This window comes from Thamnophis sirtalis, unplaced genomic scaffold (genome assembly GCF_051295495.1).
Source record: "Thamnophis sirtalis isolate CommonGarterSnake01/CBP01778 unplaced genomic scaffold, rThaSir2_p1.2 scaffold_3, whole genome shotgun sequence".
Taxonomy (NCBI): domain Eukaryota; kingdom Metazoa; phylum Chordata; class Lepidosauria; order Squamata; family Natricidae; genus Thamnophis; species Thamnophis sirtalis.
The window spans coordinates 82641219-82661814 of NW_028261383.1; the positions used below are offsets into that span (position 1 = coordinate 82641219).

At 38.3% G+C, this 20596-nt stretch overlaps 1 protein-coding gene across 3 annotated transcripts; it reads left to right on the forward strand.

The window, feature by feature from the left end:
• The first annotated feature begins 1087 nt into the window (after positions 1-1087).
• On the forward strand, positions 1088-17417 carry CLTB (clathrin light chain B). Of its 3 annotated transcripts, XR_015695941.1 has the most exons (7): positions 1088-1448; positions 5298-5347; positions 8495-8612; positions 10369-10480; positions 10913-10966; positions 12940-15123; positions 15154-17417. XR_015695941.1 is itself a non-coding variant. In XM_087709365.1 (6 exons), exons 1-6 carry the CDS (start codon positions 1262-1264, stop codon positions 13109-13111), a joined length of 693 nt encoding a protein of 230 aa, XP_087565491.1. In that variant the 5' UTR covers positions 1088-1261; the 3' UTR covers positions 13112-17417. The 3 variants fall into 3 exon arrangements, 1 of the variants encoding a protein (XP_087565491.1); XM_087709365.1 differs by having other exon boundaries at positions 12940-17417; XR_015695942.1 differs by lacking the exon at positions 10913-10966 and having other exon boundaries at positions 1092-1448.
• Positions 17418-20596: the final 3179 nt, after the last annotated feature.

Below are 20596 nucleotides of genomic sequence, written 5' to 3' on the forward strand. Positions count from 1 at the left end.
TGATCATGTGATCAAAATTCATACAATTGGCAACTGGTTCATACTTATGACCATTGCTGTGTCCCAAGGTCATGTGATCATCTTTTGCAACCTTCTGACAAGAAAAAAGTAATAGGGAAGCCAGATTCACTTAACAACTGGATTACTAACTTATCTACTGCAATGACTCACTTAAAAACTGAGGAAAGACAGGTCATAAAATAGGGCAAAACTCATTTAACAAATGTCTCACTTAACAAAAGAAATTTGGGGTTCAATTGTAGTCATAAGTTGAGGATTACCTGTAGTATTAAGCTGGTTTATTTGTAGGTTAGGGGCTGAATGAAGGTAGCATTATGGGAACATTAAAAAAAAAGGTCATCGCTGTATATGTTTGGAGAGAAGAGACAAGGCAAACAAGCAAGCAAGTACAGGTAGTCCTCAACCTACGACCACAACTGAACCCAAAAATTTATGTTAAGTGAAAAATTTGTTAAGTGAATTTGTCCCCTCCTACGACTTTTCTTGCCGTGTTTGTTAAGTGAATCACTGCAGTTGTTAAATTAGTAACATGATTGTTAAGTGAATCCGGTTTCCCCTTTGACTTTGCTTGTCAGAAAGTCGCAAAATGACTCCTGAGCACTGCAACCTTCAAAAATGTGAGTCAGTTGTCAAGCATCTGAATGCAATGGTCATAAGTGTGAAAAACGGTCATATGTCACGATTTTCAGTGCCATTGTAACTTCAAACGCTCACTACATGAACTGTTGTAAGTCGAGGATTACCTGTAGAACTCTTCAAGCGGCTGACTTAAAAGATTTCATTTGCTGGCTTGGCATCACCAAAGGACCAACTGAGTCCATGCGCTTTGTAAAGAGGATCTTTTCTGAGGACCATCAGGACACCCTTGAATTTTGGGATGCGACATTATCCCCAGCAATAGGCTGGACCGCCTTTCTCCCACGCCGCAGCTCCAGGGAGCGGAACTTCTCTGCCTTCGGAGCTGATGTTGCCGCTGAGCGAAATCCAGGGCGGCCGCTGCCTCCCTCTAATGGCTCCGGAACGCGCTAGCAGCTCGGCGGGTGAGGTCACCTCCTTTCGCCGCGTCAGTCTCCTCCCGCAGGCGCCGCAGTGACAGCTGAGCCGGCGGTTCCTGGTCGCCCACTGCTTGGCTTGGCCGGCTCCCGGGGCTTCTCTCTCTCGGCCGCCGAGGTTGCGGGCGTGGCACGTCGTGCCCATCCCGGAGAAAGGCGGGCTCGAGAGCTGCGGGAAAACGGCCGTCATGGCGGATGACTTCGGCTTCTTCTCCTCCTCGGAAAGCGGAGCAGCCGAGGCCGCCGAAGAGGACCCGGCCGCTGCTTTCCTGGCTCAGCAGGAGAACGAGATTGCGGGCATCGAGAACGACGAAGGCATCAGCTGCGCCGAAGGAGCCGCCAGGGGAAGCCAGGAGGCCGCCGAGGAGCCCCAGGGTGAGCGCGCGGGGGTGAATTGCGGCGGGGGGGGGGGAGGCGGGCGTCTCCTCCACCGAGGGGAGACCCGTACGTGGCTTGCCCAGGCACGGCGCCGCGGGACCGAGGGGGGCAGCAGCAGCAGCATGCCGGGGAAAAGAGATATTTCCCGAAGAAGCCATCTCGGTGGCTGCCTAGCCTCAGCCTGTCAGAGAAAGCCAGCAAAAACGGAGGAGTCGTGTGTTGAGAGGCCTCCTCCAAGCCACCAAGTCCAATGCTGATGGGATTTGTAGTCTTAAATAATATCTTTCCAAAAGGGGGTGCATTCTTGCCAGTTCTTCCTAGAAAGGAGTCCACTTTTGTTCTTAAGTTGTGAAAAGGACAGCTGTGGCTGGACTTAGGGCCAATTACACCCTCCTTCCCATTCAGTCAACCTCAGGGGTTTGTTGTGAGAAGAAATAAAAGGAAGGACTAACCCCTGTATGGACTAACCCCAATTTAAAGGCAGGATGTAAAGTTCTGAGACTCCACAATAAGCAACTAGGGCTCTTCTGTGAGCTGTCTGAATCCCTGTTCTAGCTGAACTAGCTGATTTTTCACCCTTCCCTCTTTGGAGCCAGCTCTGCGTCAGGGAGCAGCTATGAGTTGGGTCTCTCATTAGAGGCAAGCACCTTTGACTCTTCCGTACAGCCTTAGATAACCACAGAAGGAAAGAAAAACACGGCTTGTCTGTAATGTAGGCCTTGCAAGAGCCACCAAGGATACTGCAAGATCCATCAGGAGCCCTGTTTTTGTGAGTAATGCTTTTTTTTTTGGCTAGGACAAGCACAGGCGGCATTTGGCCCAAGCACTGGGCTGGGGAAGAGGAGGCTGCAGAAGGAAGAGATGACAATTAGAAGCTGATGTATCATAGGAAGACTGACTTTCTTGTTTAGCTTTGGGAGGAGGCCTAGCAAAGGTTGCCAGACCAGATCTGGGTGCAGTCTAATATTCAAAATTGGGTGATATCAGGGGAAAGAAAAAGAATCTGCAATTGACTGAAAGATGTTACACACACCCCAAATACTATTTTTTCGTTTATAGCTGAATTCATCTAAAGCTCTCTGTTTTTAAATTGCCATACTTTCCTACTAGCTGGAACCCCTGGAAGTTTAGCAGGCAGTCTTTTCTGTGTATTGCCAAAACAGAGCTGTGCTGGTTAATTTCTGTATGCCGTACTGCTGCTGGAAGTAAAGATTCAGAGCAAGTAATGCTTCTATGGCAGTAATCATGACACTTACCTGGTTTTCCAGCAAGACATTTAAGCTGTATTGATGCAAAAACACCTTTGGTTTTTGCTTGTTCATTTACATTTTCAGAGTGGAGAGCATATAGTTTTGTCAGGGTCTCATGTTAGAGACTTTGGACCTCCCCAATATGTGAGATGTGGTATATAGCTTTTTCTTGTAATATTTGCAACTTAACTGCTAGGATGGTACCTCTTTAGCCCCAGCTCCCGTTTTCATACTTCATATTTCTAATCCTTTCAAACAGACGTGGGAGAGGAGCCCGAAATCCCAATAACTGTTTAAAATGTTGATAAAGATTTCTTACTATCATACAATATAGACCTAGGGCTACTATATTAGACTTAGTCTGCCAAAATCCAGACAGCTGCTGAATGTAAGAGTAAGAATTCTTTATCTCTTTGCTGTCTAGTAGTCAGCCAGATTATTTTGCAGCCCATATCTGATGGCCATATCCAAGCCATATTCAGTAACTGATGTTAATCAAGCTTCTCCTCTGGATTGCTGGAAGTACACGGTCCGTGTTTTTTTTCTGGATCAGTCAAGAGTTGATCCATTAATTGTGACAGAAATTGTTTGACTGGCATGCTGCCCAAGGCAAATATCATGGGCTGAGAGAGAATGACTGGCTCAAAGTCACCCAGCCAGCCTTCCTGCCTAGGGCTGGGTCAAAACTCAGTTTCCTGGTTTCTACCCTAATGACTTAATTACTAGATCAAAACTGGATTTTTTAAATCAATAAAGTAAAGTGGGAAAAGATTTAAAAAGTGTTGCTAGGATGTTAGGAATCCATTTGAGCTGATTGCTATTAAATTCACCTAAACAAACAAGCAAACAAACAACTTATTTCTGTTTCAGTTGCACATAGTAAAAAATAAAGCTAAGCAATTATTTGGAGTTATGGCTTTTTCCAGCATGTGAATTAAATCCCTGTGCTTTATAACCTATGATTTATGGGTTAAATTATATCCAAACCCAACAACTATTACATTGTATGTCTAATAAAGTGTCATTTAAAATGTAGTTTAGTGTGTTATATAGTCTGGTAAAATGGAGCTTTGGAAATAAAGTTATTTTATAGGTACCAAATGTCACATATTAATAAAAATCATGTGAATGTTGGAAATTCAAGGGAAGCTCAAGAAACTTTATAGCATGTGGCACTGGTTAAGCTTTATAATTTGCCAACATCAGGACAGGATGAATTTCTGTGCTCTTAAAGCTAAAGAATGAGAGGCGTGTGTGAGAGATAAATATTTGCTTCCACTACAATCCAGGAGTAGAATAATTATAGCTAGAGCTTGATCCCTTTCAGATTTTTAATATTTGTTCCAATATATCAGACTACACAGCTATTTCTTAGGTATGGATTATGGGCACTTTTATACAAAATAACTAGAGGGCAGTAAATTATATAATGAGCTATATAGTATAATATGTCACTGTCTACCCTTTTACCATTTTATGATCCCAACAGAAAAATGCCTGTGTGAGAAAATGGATGAGTGCAAAATAGAATATCCAGTGCATGAATCCAGCTATTAGGGTATATAAATTATGATTTATGGCAGGGTTATATTGAACCAAATCACTGCTGCTTATTTAACACAATTGTAAAATAAAGTATGGACTATTAAATACACAGATAACAACAATTTTATATACAAAGATATACTTGGTGAATTTTACAAACCAATAACCTCAGAGTGCTAAACTGCAGATGAACCATTTTTAGTTTGTCAAGCATGATGTCTATACCCTGATATAAAATGAAATCATAGCTAAAGTGTTCTAATCCCAATTTGTATTCATAATTTCTTATACATTTATTTATCTGTTATATGGCTAAGTGGTTTTTAGATATAAAAATGGATAGCTATAATATTTATTAATATATTCAAAATGCTTCTATACCACTACAGATGTACAATTTTAAATGGCCATATGCAGCATCTCTGCTGTCTCTCATCTCATTTTTTAACCACAACAGGTATGGATAGAATAGCCTTATTCCTAATTGGGCCTTTATACTTTTATTCCAGCATGAAAAACTACAAATCAGAAGTGTTGAATAACCAGCCAACGGTTATTCAACACTTCTACAATTATTAACTATAATTGCAACCAAAATGGTAAATAACTTTGGCTTAGTATGTTCATACAAATATATTTGTTCTTTTCTTCCTTGACTTGAAAGTCTGAAAATATGTCAGAAAAAGGCAACAGAAAACCACAGCTATATTGCCACCAAAAATATTACATGAATACGACTATTAAGATACCAAAAGTCTCACCTTGCAGGATATTTTTTCCTTTAACAAGTTATTTCTCTTCTTTTAAAACTCTCTCAGATTTTTGACTCAGCTCTATTGGAGGCCAATATCACCTTTTACAGGTCTTATGTGTTTCTATTCTTTAGTTAAATATCCTTCTTCCTCTACCTAGCCAAACAGGAAGTTGCTTTTCAAAATAATGTCTGGTGCTGGCCTGTCTTTTGCAGATAACTGATAACTGAATGTTTTCTCTTACAACTCAGAGATACTGTAGCATTGAATAATACTTTAATATGTTCCCTTTGTTGCAGTTAATTTTGAAAACACAGGAGGAACTACTGTGAACGGTGATGTGTTTCAGGTGAGAGTCTGAATTGAGTGGGGCTATGAATCATATCAACTTTCATAAGTTTATGTAATGTACAGAATAATAGCTGTAGTCAAACCTAAGAGGACAATTCTTTAAGAATTCTTATCTGGGGCATTTGGCTTTTTTTGCTGGTCACTCAAAAAAAAAGGGGGGAAAGGGAAAGTAATACTGCAGTGCTAGTAAGTTTTCTTCAGTTTTTGACTGAAGTTCTTCATAATAGAATTCTCTTATAAATTACTGCATATGAACAGGAAATCAGCCCCACATTTACTCATACTGATTATGTTACCTAGTCTGGTAATGAAATGTCTGCAAGCAAACAACTAAGATCAGAGCGCACCAAGAACTCTACAGTTCACTTCTGAGCTACAGATATTCTCTTCCATCAGCATCCTCTTACCCTAGATATTGCGAACTGCCATTTCCATAGTCCCTTTTCATTGGTTGTGCTCGTGTGAGCTGATGAAAAATTAAAGCCAGAAAAAATGGTGTTTATCCATGTTCCAAATCGGTCATCTACAGTAAGAGCTTATAAATATTTCTTCTAAAACCAACCGGAAGCCATTTCAAGGCACTGACATTATTGAGGGAGGTAATTATGACTGTAAGGAGAGAATGATTTATACACAGACTGCTGTGAGGTTGAGTATCTAATTAAACATAGACATGGTATGGAAGTATAGAAAGGACAGCACTGACATGGATAGCTTTTTTATACCTTCTAGGTGAGTCAGACCTCTGCTTCCTTAATTTTCAACAGATATGGTCAAAGTTGGAAGATGCTAGATTAGAAAAGACAGTAACATTCTATCAGATCCAAAAGCCAAAAAAAGGCGTTGTTCTTTTTTTCCTTCTGTTTGTTAGTACTGAGGGAATCATAAAGCAGCCCAATTATGTATATGTTTCTTTATCACTAAATCCATTTTAATTTTGTGGAACTACCAGTAAATTGAATTGCTACATTACTCTCCATCCAATACAGAATTTATCTTTGAAAATACCAATGCAATAATTCTGACTTTCAGTTATATCAAGCACTTCACAAATATAAACAACATTGTTTACATATTTGTTAACATTGTTTCTTTATTTTGGATGAAAGAATGTTGACCTGAAAATTGCAGGCATATCATTATATTATTAATTCCCATATTCACCGGGAAAACATTTTTCTGTGTGGTTTTTATCTACTTTCCCCTCTATCTTTGAATAATGTAGATATTTGAAAAAGACAATAGTTTCTTTGAGGCAATTCTCTGACTGTACTAAGTAATCTGCATACCAAGATAATGATTATCAAATAGCAACTATGTGCCCTTTTACATTGTAGAGGAACCCTGTTACCCTAGTAGAATTGTACATACACTTTTCATTTTTTTCCAAGCAAAATCCTTTATCTTCCTCACTTTTCTGTATTATCGTGCATTTGTAGCACAATGTGTATGGAAGTGTATGTGTAGCTACTAAGGAGAATCAGAGGTTTAACTGTACATGGATGCTATTCCACAGCATAAGACAGCCTCTTGTCTGCTGAGATCAGTGGGAAAGGCAGTGGCTATTACTGAAACTTTTGGCTTCTTCTTGGTGTGATTTAGTCTCACGTAATTATAGTTTGATTCGTGTGATTACATTGGCAACAGTAGATCACTTCTCAAAAACCTTGCCGAGAAAACTACAGGGATATGTCCTGGAAGTTTCCAAGACTTGGACATGGTTCAACAAAAGAAAAAATTATAGACAATTTAGTTTGCTGACGGTTGAATTGGGATCTGTTCAACACTATAAGCATCAGTATTATAAAAACAGAGTTTTCTAAATGCACACGTCCCTTTTTCTCTTCTTCCCTTTTCTCTTAAAACAACCACCTTCCCCATACCTCAGAAATTCCTTTTTGGGACTGAGCAATCTGCCTCCCACTCATTTTCTTCTACTCACCTCCAGATAAGGCAACTCCAGGTGACAATTTATTATTGTAAACGACCTAGTCCAACTTGAAGCTGTAAGTGAACCTGATCTAACCCAGCCCGAAGTAGTAGATCCAGAATCAGCATTCCTGCTGCATTGTATAAATCTCAGTTACCAGTGGCAGATGCCCTAAGCACTCAAAATCTTGGTGCCCCCCCTCGTTTGTATATACTGTACAAATCTTCATTGAGTTTTTTTTTCTTTCCCAACTTTGTGGTGCCCCCTTTGAGCCTGGTGCCCTAAGCATGTGCTTAGTATGCTTAATAGTTAATACACCACTGTTAGTTATTCTTTTATATTGGCGGATGCAATAAGAGGTACAGAAGAAAATGAGCTAGCCTTTTGGATGATTCTAGATTAGTTTAAAAAGTTTGTTCATAGGGTCAATTTTGTTTATGTAAAAACAAGCTATAGCACAGGGTTCTGGAAATCACTATAGGAACCCGACACTGGATTCAACATTTTAAAAATTATTATCTATAAACACAATCCATATTGAGGGGTTCCTCTAATTTTGGTTTATTTAATTGCTACCATTACTGTCCTTTACATGAAGATGACTTTTAGCATTTCCCTTGTGATTTCAGCCCGAGACTGTGAAAATGGTTCTTGCCATGACAACAGTTGACACAAATGGCAGTTTTAAAACTCAACTGAAATCAACACCTAGTTCTGGTCAGAGAAGATTGCAGCAAGACATTGGCCCTTTAAGGATTGTGACATCATAAGAATTGTATCACAACGGCTGATTTACAGCTATTACCCTTAGAATTTCAGGAATTCACCTGAAGCACAGATATGAAAATCATGTTGGCCGTGAATGACAAGGCAAGTTGATTAAGAGAGGGCAGGTCCATGGCCTCATCAGCTTGAATATGTAACTCTGAAAAGCATCTGCTTTCATAAGACTGCAACTAGCTGTGCTAGTTTCTGCACGAGGGAGCCCTCAGGCTGTCCTCATAATTTCAGTTTTCTATATCTCATTCTTTGAATTAATTTTTTGGAGAAATACTAGATTATGTTTAAATAAGTCCCCAATCGGCTAAGATTAGAATTTGCCTACAAACTTATAAAAGACTTTTTGGCAGGATTGGAGACTTCTATGTTCTGTTTCTTAACCATTCCTTGTTGTGGGAGACCAATAATTCACCTATGGCTTCTTTTTTCCCCAAGGAATCCAATGGACCTACAGATGCCTATGCAGCCATTGCCAAAGCTGACCGATTGACACAGGAGCCCGAGAGTCTTCGCAAATGGAGAGAGGAACAGAAAAAGAGACTGCAGGAATTGGGTAGGGATAAAAATATTTGCTCAGGAGTTGAGCTGGAGTTCAAATATAACTATACAGTATTTATGTAAATTATATATTTAAAATTGTATTGTCTTTGGGGATTGCGTGTATAAGGAGAATTTTTGTATAGCAGCAGAGAAGATGGTGGAGAAGAGATGGAACCATCAGAAACACTTTCTTAAACGATGCAAAAATGCTGCTGATTAGTTTAGAAAAGGGTTCTTGCTATATATATATCAAATAAATAAATAAATAAATAAATAAATAAATAAATAAATAAATAATATATATATATATATATATATATATATATATATATATATATATATATATATATATATATATATATATATATATATATATATATATATATATATATATATATATATATATATATATATATATATATATATATATATATATATATATATATATATATATATTTAAAGTCACAACCCCTGGTATGCCCTGGCCTGGCTGATAAGGAGTCGAGCCCTGTAGCTCAATGGTTATATATATATAAATAAATAAATAAATATATTTATTTATTTATTTATTTATTTATTTATTTATTTATTTATTTATTTATTTATTTAAAGTCACAACCCCTGGTATGCCCTGGCCTGGCTGATAAGGAGTCGAGCCCTGTAGCTCAATGGTTAACACATCTGCCTTAGAGGCAATTGAGCACAGGTTCGATTCCCAGCAAGGGTATGGCTAGCTGATGAGAGCTAAATAGCTTGAAATAGATCTATACTAGTCTCCCTTTATTTATTTATCAGCATAAATATAACACACACATATATATATATTAGATTTTTACAACCCCTGGTAAGCCCCAATTATGGGAGGAAGCTAACTGCTTCCATCATCTGTCAATCGGCTCGTCACTTTATTTATTTATCAGCACAATAAAATATATATATATTTTTTATGACAACATCTATCCAGGGTACCTCACTTTTTTGCTGGAGATGACGGAGATGTCATTCTATACATCTGGATCGTGCCAGGCTAGATTTAGGCTAGTTAACTTGCTAAGACCCTTAGGCATTTTCTTTCTATCTTTCATGATGTTTTTCTTGGTTTTAGATGCTGCTTCGAAGGTATTAGAACAGGAATGTTTATAATTGTGCTGATAAATAAATAAAGTGACGAGCCGATTGACAGATGATGGAAGCAGTTAGCTTCCTCCCATAATAATAATATATATATATATATATTATATATAATATAAAGAGCAGCAGCAGAATTGAAAAGGGCTCCCAGGTTAGCAGAGTAGAGAATGAATATAAGTGTATCAGGAAGGGGGAAGAGAAATAAAAACAATATTGTAGAATAAGAAATAATGAGATATATTATTTCAAGTTTTATTTCTAGCATCAGCTGAATAAATACATCAGTGTGATGATATAGCTAATAAGCATTTTTTCCTCTTTACTAACTAGTGTAGTGTTGTGCTTTCTGTTCTATAAATTCCATGTAGATGTCAGGCTATATCTTTTGGCCTTGCCATTTATAGTTTCTAGCAACCTCTTTTCCAATAAATGAAGACTAATATCTTCTTCTTAATCTGAGATATGACTTACAGTTCTTTATGACAACATCTATCCAGGGTACCTCACTTTTTTGCTGGAGATGACGGAGATGTCATTCTATACATCTGGATCGTGCCAGGCTAGATTTAGGCTAGTTAACTTGCTAAGACCCTTAGGCATTTTCTTTCTATCTTTCATGATGTTTTTCTTGGTTTTAGATGCTGCTTCGAAGGTATTAGAACAGGAATGGCGTGAAAAGGCTAAGAAAGACTTGGAGGAATGGAACGTAAGGCAGAATGAACAAATGGAGAGGAACCAGGCCAATAACAGGTACGGCAAGGAAAGAAGTTTCTTAACTACTTGTATATTTCTGGATTTGCAACAAATAAAAGGGCATCCTCCTGGATGCAAATTTTAACTCAGTCATAACTGAGTTAAACATTCATTGGTTACTTTAGCTGCATGTAAATAAGGTAAACTTGGGAGGGTTAATTCTAGTTCTTAGAAATTAGCTTTTTCTGCACCAGGTCTGTCACTGTGGGGGCATTATGACAAGCAGTTTACTTCTACATAAAATATTCTCATTTTCTTTCCTATACATTTGATTAATGAACCTCTAACTCACTGAGCTGCTAATGCTTTCAAGTAGCATCTAGTTCTGCCTCTTCCACTTTTAAGGCTATTACTAATCTGTGTTTCTCTCTCTAACTCTTTGCTTCCATTCTGCTCTGCCCTTTCTCCTGTTACTGGACCTTGCCACAGGATTGCTGACAAAGCCTTTTACCAGCAGCCAGATGCAGATGTGATTGGCTATGTGTATGTCTCTCTTGCTCATTTTTCAGAGGGTGGGGGTAACTTTTCTGAACGGGACCATGCATGCAGAGCTCGTGTGTGCTTTTTGCCTACGTGTTTCGTCAGAACAAAAACAGGCACAGAATTGCCCCAGTTCCTTCTTCTCATAATTCACGGTGGTGTGAGAATAATCACTGTAATCATGTAGTTTCCTGACTCCCGATCTTGCTTTAATATTGTTTACTCTCCGCTTCCTATCATCCATTGGTTAGGATAGATTTTTATATACTATTTTTGGTTAAGCAGATAAAGGAGAAGGGTCTCTTCTGTTTCCATGTCTAAATTAACAGTTTTCTTGCTGGCATAGAAAAAAGGTAAATTGATGAAGCAGTTGGAAATATAAAAAACTTATATATATACAGTAGAGGAGTGACAGAGGAGTCTATGAAGTAAAGCAACAAAATGGCAAAGGTATATTCTCTTATGCCACAGATTTCTTATTAAGGAATACCTACTAGTATTTTGAAGGACCTTAAAGACCTGGCTTTTTGCCCAGGTCTTTGGAGAAGACAACTGATATCCCTTTTCCTTTCTGCTCCCCTCTTGAGTTTACTTTCTTCCATCATTGTTCCTTCATCTTCTGCTGATTTTTTTTTTTGTATTGTTTTTAAAAATGTTTTAGCATTTGTATACTACTCAGTCACTGGGAGTTGGGGGAGCATTTAACTTTAATAAATTGCTATTATTACTAAATAATTATAAGGCTTATGATGATTTATAAGTGCTTCAAAGCATGTCATATGAGCATTCTTTACATAGGCCTACATTGTAATTATTTTTCTATTTGTTTTCGTGCAGTGCCAGATACTAGTCTGGGAATTGCAATAAGTTGCAGTGCTTCTTTTAAATAATCATTCTAGTTTCAAGTTTTTCCACGCAATTCGTTTCAGGATTTACATATTTTTGCTCCTAACCCTGGTTTCAAGTATAAGGTATATATCTTGGCCATCTCTGTTGTTACTCATACATATATTTATTGTTTTTCCCTTGTTTATTTTTTTTCTTGTTGAGATAGCAGAAAACCTAGAGTACTTTTCAAGCCCGCGATCATGATTATCCATGATCTGAACTATAGCTAATAATAAACTGTATTTAGCTGGCAGTGTATTTTATATCTATACACCCAAGTGACGTGACTCTTAGAATCTATGCCTTTACATGGTGGTCAGTGTTGCACAATTTGTTAGTCAGGACGTTCCTTGAAAGAAGGAAAATCAGTTCTGGAAAATTCTTTCTTTTCTTTGGTTCCACCACAAAACCGCGGAGGACAAAATAGCGCTCGACGAAAGCGTGCATTTGACGTCATCACAGCACGACGAAAACATCGCGCTGTGATCGAAAAATGTGAAAATAAAGCGAAAACCTTACCCTAATCCCCCCAAACCTAACCCTAAACCTAACCCTTAACCTAACCCTAAATCTAACCCTAAACGTAACCCTTAACCTAACGCTAAACCTAACGCTAACCCTTAACCTAACGCTAAACGTAACCCTAACGCTCTAAACCTAACCCTAACCCTTAACCTAACCCTAACCCTAACCCTTACCTTTATGTGAATCGGCTTGCTTTAATTTTAATTTTATTTCAATTTTTAATTTTTTTCATCGCGCTGTGATGACGTTAAATGCGCGCTTTCGTCGAGCGCGATTTTGTCCTCCGCGGTTTTGACGGGTCATGTTTTCTTTCACATATCTCAATGGCTGTATTCACGTAACAGACCAAATCACACACCAATCAAATTTAATCCTTTGGGGCGGTACAAGCCAGACCTATTTAATTAATTTATATTTAGCACACCATGTGAATGCAGAAAACGTGGTTCGTTTGATGCCTCTTAGGGTAGTTTACCAGTATTGAATGTTTTGTGCCAATCCAGACTTTGTCTGGAGGCAGACATTCTTTTCTGGCCTGACAGTGTCTTACTTACCTTCTGCAGAGCCTCAGAGGAAGCCTTCCTAAAGGAGTCCAAGGAAGAGACGACTGGCACTGAATGGGAGAAAGTGGCCCAACTCTGCGACTTCAATCCCAAGAGCAGCAAGCAGTCCAAGGATGTCTCACGCATGCGCTCAGTGTTGATCTCCCTCAAACAGATCCCTCTGGCCCGCTAGCCTAGCTGAACAGAGGCTGGGGCTGGAGTGAGGGTGCTGGTGGCTCTTTGTGCCAGCCAGTTTAGCAGCAACACCACCACGGGCTTAGAAGGCCACCAAAATGGGGGAACAAACAAAAGCATCCCACCCCTGCCTCTTTCTCTCTTCTCAGTATGTTCCTGTCACTTAGATTGGGTGGCTGCCTGTATTACCCTCCTCCCCCTTGAATTTACTTTGCTTAAAGGGTGCACTGATATCTTTTTACACATATTTATTAATGGTGTGGTCCTTGGGCAACTGCTCTCTTCCCTGCTGCCTTCAGGCAAGGTCACTTTCAGTATTGGGTCATTCAGTTTCCCACTCCACCAGTGTTGCTGATATCTACTCCCCTGAAACCTGGCTGGTTTAATAGGTTAACCATCATTCCCCTCTTTAATCATTTGTACTCGACCGGCCCGGGGTGGGTTGGGGGGTGGGGAGTGGCAGTGCTAAAACTGACCTTAGGACTGGGAACAAAATTCTGGTCCCAGTTCTGTTGCTGTTCTTTTTTCTTTTAACCTGAGTGATGAGAATGATTCTCAGGAATGGCCAACAGTTAAAAGGATTGGGATTCAGTTGTGTTTCCCACTTGTGCTGGACATCGCAGGCACAGTCCAATTGAAGAGATCTCTTAAAAAATGAGTCCTTCAAGAGCAAATGTACAGAAGAGAGAGAGAGAATGGACAACTGAAGTAGTAATAGATGTGTGTGGTACATTTTTAATGGCAAACCTGAAAATGAGATTTGTATGAACCTGAAAGCTACAATCCAAGCTAAAACCACTGCACAAAGAATGTTGTTTCTCTTTTTGAGATAATCCTTAGGCTTAGTTGATGTCTAGGAAGAATATACGAGCAGATTCCTTCACTTTCAGTCCTCTCTTCAAAGGTTATTCCATATTTGCTTAAGGATACACTAAATGTATAGCTACAATGTAGAGTTAAACTGGATGTTATTAAAAAATACCTTCTTTGGATCTTCTCCACTGAGATAGCTGTAGATTTAAACAAACAGAAGCCAATTCTGGTTTTGCTCACATAACTAATACACATAGTTAAATACTATGTTTTACGTTCACATTTTTTTTTGGCATTTAGTGCCGTAACGTACAGTGGCACTTACTCCCATGCATATATGTTTAAGGTTTCAGACATAGATATGCCACTTTTGTTCCAGAATATACTTGCCCATTCGGTTTTCAGGGCTTTGCATCAGCAACACATGTCCTTGCTACTAGGATGGTTTTACAGTCCAGTTACCTAAAGGAAGTTTTGTATCAGCAGCAATGTCAGATGATGCAAGTTTTTTCCCCAGTCTTTCTTCCTTTCCGTACTAGTTCAGATCTGCAATCTCTTTTGCTATAATTAAAGAAGACTCGATAATTCTTCCAATTTCCCTTTGGGTGTATGTTTTACTAGAAAGGGAAGCTTGCCTCCTGTTTAGTGAAGATTTTTCACTTGAGCAAATGCACGGATTACAAAAATTCAGCAGTATAAGACTGTAAGCTCAGTTTTTGAAAATGTGGCTTTAGAAAGACTGGGCATGTTACTTCATCTTAACTGTTGTGTAGAGGGCTGAAATGCAGACATTCATGAAAATATAGGTGTACATACAGCATATACGAGTTGTGTTCACTACGTTAAGTTAGCATAGGTTTGCATATATATTTTACTTGTAAAATGTCCTAATGGGGTAAATTCAATGTGTGATTTTTTGCAAAGTAAAGAGCCAGAACACAATGATGTTATTAGTGCAGGGAAGACATCTTTCTGATAACTTCAGTATTTTTCATAGGTGAGTTATATTATACCCCAAAGTGCTATGCTAGAAGACCTGAGAATGTTCCCCAAAGTGATTTTGGAGGGGGGGGCATATCATTTGCTGAGAGTACCATCAGAGGTTGCTCCTTTAAATAAGGCTTCAGCAAGTCTTTCTCTTGCATTTCCTTGGCTTGCATCCTATGGGTCCGAGATATTGTCATTTAAAATGAAAGGGTCCGAGATATTGTCATTTAAAATGAAAAGTTCATAGGAATCCTACAACATATATACCTTCTGGAACACTGGAGGAAAGAGAAGAAACATGGAGAAAATCTGAATACTTTCAGAAGCTTTCTTTTGAGAGTTGTTTACTGAATATTTTATCAGAAGCCAAAGACTCCTCAGTCAGGTTTATGTGGCAAAGATGGCAAGGCTACCAAAGGGAATGAAGGGACAATTACAGTTCTAAGGATAATGTCTTGTCCCATCACTGATTACTGAGAAATTTATAGCCCAAGAAGATGGCCAAGTACCCCTAGTAGCAATCACAGTCTGACTGGCCATTTCAGCTTAACAAAAATTAAAACTCCTCTCCCAATTTTCCATGAGATTGCTAAACTAACAACAGCTTCTAGAATCACAGATTGCTTTCTACGTTTCTTAAACTGAAAAAATAATTAAAGTAATGACATCAAAATGCATTTTTCAAAATTTGTTACATAAGACCGTCAGGATTCCTGTATGAAGTCGTCTTAATATTGTGTTTCCTGCAAAATATTTTGAAGCAAAGAAGATTAAAAAGTTACGCAATTCAAAACATTTAAAGACACTTATGTGTGAGAACCCAACTAAATAATTCCTTAATTTTTTTAAAAAAATACACCAAGATCTCCCCACATAAAGGCTTGTAGTTTTCTAAACCCTGCAAATCAGTACTCACACCAATCAGAGTTAAAAAATCAGAATGTTTTAGAATTCCTTCCATAATTATGTAAAATTACACAATGTAAATTTAAGCAAATTTTTAATTCTATGTTAATAGATTTAATAGCTATTCCTCAAATAGTTAAAAAGTTTTCCTGTGCATATTTTATGTATATAATTGGGCAGTCTTGGGGGTAAGAGTTCTGCGCGTGTAAAAAGAAAGATTTCTTTGACTTCTTATGCAGATATGCCTATATAATTTTCTTGGTAGTAGTACAAAAATTTTGCTGTTGCCTTTTTCGGGGATGCCTTTCAATTTCCTAGTCTAGATTGGGATGATTTGTGCATCCAAGTACAATCCAGGTTAGTTGCTTAGATTTCTGAGGTCAGCCAAATTTGGCTAAATACTGCCACTTGCAGAATTTAAATAAATCCTTAAAACACAGGCATTGTGACAAGGTTTTAAAATAACGTGGCTACTGTGCTTCAAATCCTATCAGCTACTTCTGCCTTATAGCTAGTAGCACAATTTCCTGCATAATAATACTAGGGTGCTAATAAAGCCAAGATGCAGAACAGCTTCTACAAAAGAGTGTCCTTATCAAGCAAATATTGCCAGAAAGGAAGGAAGGAATCCAGTACCTCCTAGGGTATGAGCTATTTGATTTAAATTTTCAAACATTCACGGTTCATGTCTAAACAAGCAACAAGATCAGTGTCATAACTTTTCCTTCCCTTAGTATTTGCATAAATCATTTTTTCAATATAACAAGCTATAGCTTACAGTTACTTCAGTGTAATAATTGCCCAATCTAGGCTAGTCATACACAGTGAATAATTATGCTGCTAGTAGTATATTGTGTTACTCAGAACTAAATTCATGCAATATAAAATACTGAACTATAATTACAGGAACCACCAAAGAATTTAAAGTCATTATAGACACTATCAGTCAATCTTTCTAATGCTGCTATCTTCCTGGAAGTGTAATCTAGCCGCTTAATTCATATAACACTACTCCTTTTAACCTTGATTTCAGAACCATACTGGATATCTGTTCTATTCTGCATGCTATCATACTTCTGCATTGTTTAAACCAGCACATGGAAAGTGCATACAGTAGTTTGAAGCTATTTTGATGGCAGAGGCTTTTATGAACTGGCTGTAAGAATTCATCCATAGGCACAATAGAGAAAAGTGATCATCTCTGACAATCAGACTAAACTTTCCCCCTCAGTTTAACATATTAGAGTAATAATTATCAGATGTAAACTGTTACCAAAATTAATCTACAATGCAAGGAAATAGTCAAAAAGGATTTACCCCCTTGAGAATTGCACACAACAATGATTATGCATCAACATCGTTATTTGAGTGCATTGGGCAATTCAGCTGTAGTTTTATTCAGTAATCCAAGGTTTGATGTTGCTAGGCCAGCCATTAAAATTTAGTCAATAAACCATGGCTTAGCATGATACATAAATTCAGCCAATACAGGTTTTCTTGAAACTCTCAATTCCTACCACAAAGGAATGCCCATGATTTCAAAGAACCCCTACTATGTAGAATTTTGCATTTATTAAAATACGTCTCACTTGTTCCTACCTAAAGTATTTGCTACATCAATTTTTTTGTGTTTTCTTGCAAATGTGAACTCTGTCCAAGCAATTTATACATATGTTGAATAGAACAGGCCACTGAGGCATACCACTTGACTCTTCCTTCTAGAACAGGGATGTCAAACTCGCATTGTCACAGCATGGTCATGTGACGTATCATGACTTTCCCTCTTTGCTAAACCAGACATGGGCGTAGCCAGCACATAGGGCCGCGAGTTTGACACCCCTGTTCTAGACTGATACAAAACTTGTTCAATTCTTTCTTCTAGTAGCATATTCCACCCTGTATTCCACCATCTTCTCTCTCAGAATCGCTTCAGAATCTGCTGAACTTTTTGCTAGTCAAAGTACACTATTACTATAGTGCAATGGACAACTAAGCTGGTCATTTCTGTTAAAGCCTTTCAAATTGCTTTGGGTTAACTATACTTGCTAAACCCTGCTGACTCCTGCAGGGGCCCAGTGCATTATTTTTTAAATGTTCCCAAATTATTTTCCCAGGATGGACGCCAAGACAAAGTGATTGGTCATTACCATGGTCATATTTTTGGTGTTTTACTGTTCTCTAAACTTTTGGCATTACATCTATTCAACATTAATCTTTAAAGAAAAGACACAAACTCTTCCAAAAGCCTTGGCTGGGATTAAATTTATCATGGCACAAAGCTATGCTTATAAGTACTAGTTTAACTGAGTTATTACTCCCTTGAGTCACTTGCTTTAGTTACATTAATTTGAACCTAGAAGCCCTTCGAACTGAAATAGAGTAGGAGATTATGACATTTCCCCATTGTGGACTCCTTGGTACATTATTGTCATGTTACCTGATAACATTCAAGTAATGAAATATCTGCAAGCAAACATTTCAGAGTGCACCAAGGACACCATAGTTCAACCCTGAGCTACATACAGTATATTCTCTTCTACCGGAACTTTTTTACATTCTCTCTTACTATCTCACCATCTTTTTACAATTTATGCTGATTCATTCCATTTACTTCCTTTTCTTTTCTCTCGCAAACATAAATTATTTTGTCCTTTAGGATTTCTGGTTCTTATCAAAATATATTTTAACATCTACTTTGTCAAACATAATAGGCATGACCCAACTTTAAGCAGATTTAATCCTATTTAAAATGTAAATATATTTAAAGATTTAGTATCTGTAAAGATATTTTAAAATCTTACGAAATGTGATTTACATTGAGGTATATTAACATAAAATTATATCTGAAAATATATACATATTGTTGAATAATTTTTCCCTAGAATTCCTTTCTGGTTTAGCGGTTTGACTGCATAAAGAATTGCTACAAACTTTTTAAAAGGTGGTATAAATTGTTAGAAAAGCTAAGACACGTGGAAAATGCCATTAGTTAGCAAGGCCAAGTTAACAATTCTGTTGCAACCTAGCAAGTTCAAAAATGAACAGACTGGAAAAGAGATGCAATTTGTCCCACTCTTGACACTGTAAGAGAGCTGCACGATAGCCAAAAAACAGGAATCTGGTAGCACCTTTTCAGACTAGCAAATTTTATTAAAAGATATAAACATTTATGAAACGCAATTCCATTCTTCATATGCTTGGAATGGCTATTTGAATACAAGATTTAAATTGGAATGAGGTTGGATGGAGGGAGGGGACAACAGGCCAGTTTTTAAAAAATTGACATACAGACCTCCCCCCACACACAAATTCTCAAGAGACCATATAACACTCAAAGGTCTGTATCATTCCAGCCCAAGACCTAGGTGAAAAGCCAGCTTTTAAAATCTCTCTTTTTTTTTTAACAAGGTCTTCATGCGGACAAATAGGAGGATATTGTTCCAGGGGGCAGGTATTGTGACAAAGAAGACATGCTTTATAGGTTCCATCTAATGATACTGTTTAGTGGCTAAGAATATGACAAATCTGTTTAATCACAAAGCAGGGGCAGAAGGTACGGGAAAAGTCTCTGTGTCATGAGATGCGTTTATGTAATAACCAGCATAGTGAATTTACTTGGAAGCTTCCCAGAAAACAGCACAGCTCGCAAAGCAGTGGTGTTGCATGGGCATGCCCATAATTGCTTAAATTCCTGCTTTATTCTGGATTAGTTCAATCTTGTGATGGTCTTCAAGGGCAGCCACATGTATCTACTGCGATAATCCATAAGTAAACAAATGCATGAGTGCTTGTTAGAAAAGCGTCTAGGTCCAGAAAATGGTGCAATCTATATGGATTTCTGCAAAGGCCATCTTGGCCATAGCTGCCACCTGCTTCAGTTGGAGTGTGAGTTCAAGGTGATCTCCAAATTGTGCAACAGGAGGAAATGGATTCTCATTTGGGCCAAAGGATGGAACATATATCTAGTTCCAACACCCATAGCTGCTTGGCCTGCTACAATTGACTGAGTCTCTTCCTCCACACATACACAACCTAATAGCCTCCAAGTAGAGATACAAGACTTCGATCTCTGCCAACCTTGGGGTGAGATAAACAACTCAGTATTATCACCAAACCAATGGTATCTGACCCCAAACCAATTCATGATCTCACCCAATGTTCTCAAGCAGATGTTAAAAAGGAGAGGAAGAGTGCTCTAACTTGTGTTGGTTGAATTCACTCTTCATGTTTCTCCAATAGTGCTCTAGGTGGCTCTTCTGGCATTTCATCTCCTAAGTGCCCTGGAAAATCAAAGCACACCTCAGGATTCATGCTCAGCGAAAGGATGCAGTGGTGTAATCTGTTCTAAGGCCTTTGCCACATGTCCATTTCAGCCAGCCAGCAAATTCTCAGCCAAATTATTTATCAAATACTTAAGAAAAAAAACAACACCAACCTCCTCCTACAACTTGTCAGGGTTTATTGGTTGCCTTGAATAGTCTAGTCCAGGGGTGTCAAACTCATGTCGTCACGGCGGCATCACATGACATATTGGGACTTTCCTCTCTTCACTGAACCAGGGGTGGGCATGGCTACACGTGACGCATCCGGACCACGGGCGGGGAGTTTGACAACCCTGTTCTAGTCTAACAGATTCCACTTCCCAAAATGCAAAGCAATCAGAGCATATGTCCCCAATAATAGACTGATGATAATGTCCACAACTCTCACATCAGGTAGTAACATCCCTGAAACAAAAAGTAAAGACCTCTGATGTGCATCAGGAACTTGATGACAA

What these genes read in the sequence shown, in the direction of transcription:
- CLTB (XM_087709365.1), top strand. Translation starts at nt 1,262, where the DNA reads ATGGCGGATGACTTCGGCTTCTTCTCCTCCTCGGAAAGCGGAGCAGCC. An exon ending in GGCCGCCGAGGAGCCCCAGG is followed by an intron (nt 1,449 to 5,297) that starts GTGAGCGCGCGG and finishes CCTTTGTTGCAG; the next exon opens with TTAATTTTGAAAACACAGGA. An exon ending in AAAGAGACTGCAGGAATTGG is followed by an intron (nt 8,613 to 10,368) that starts GTAGGGATAAAA and finishes TCTTGGTTTTAG; the next exon opens with ATGCTGCTTCGAAGGTATTA.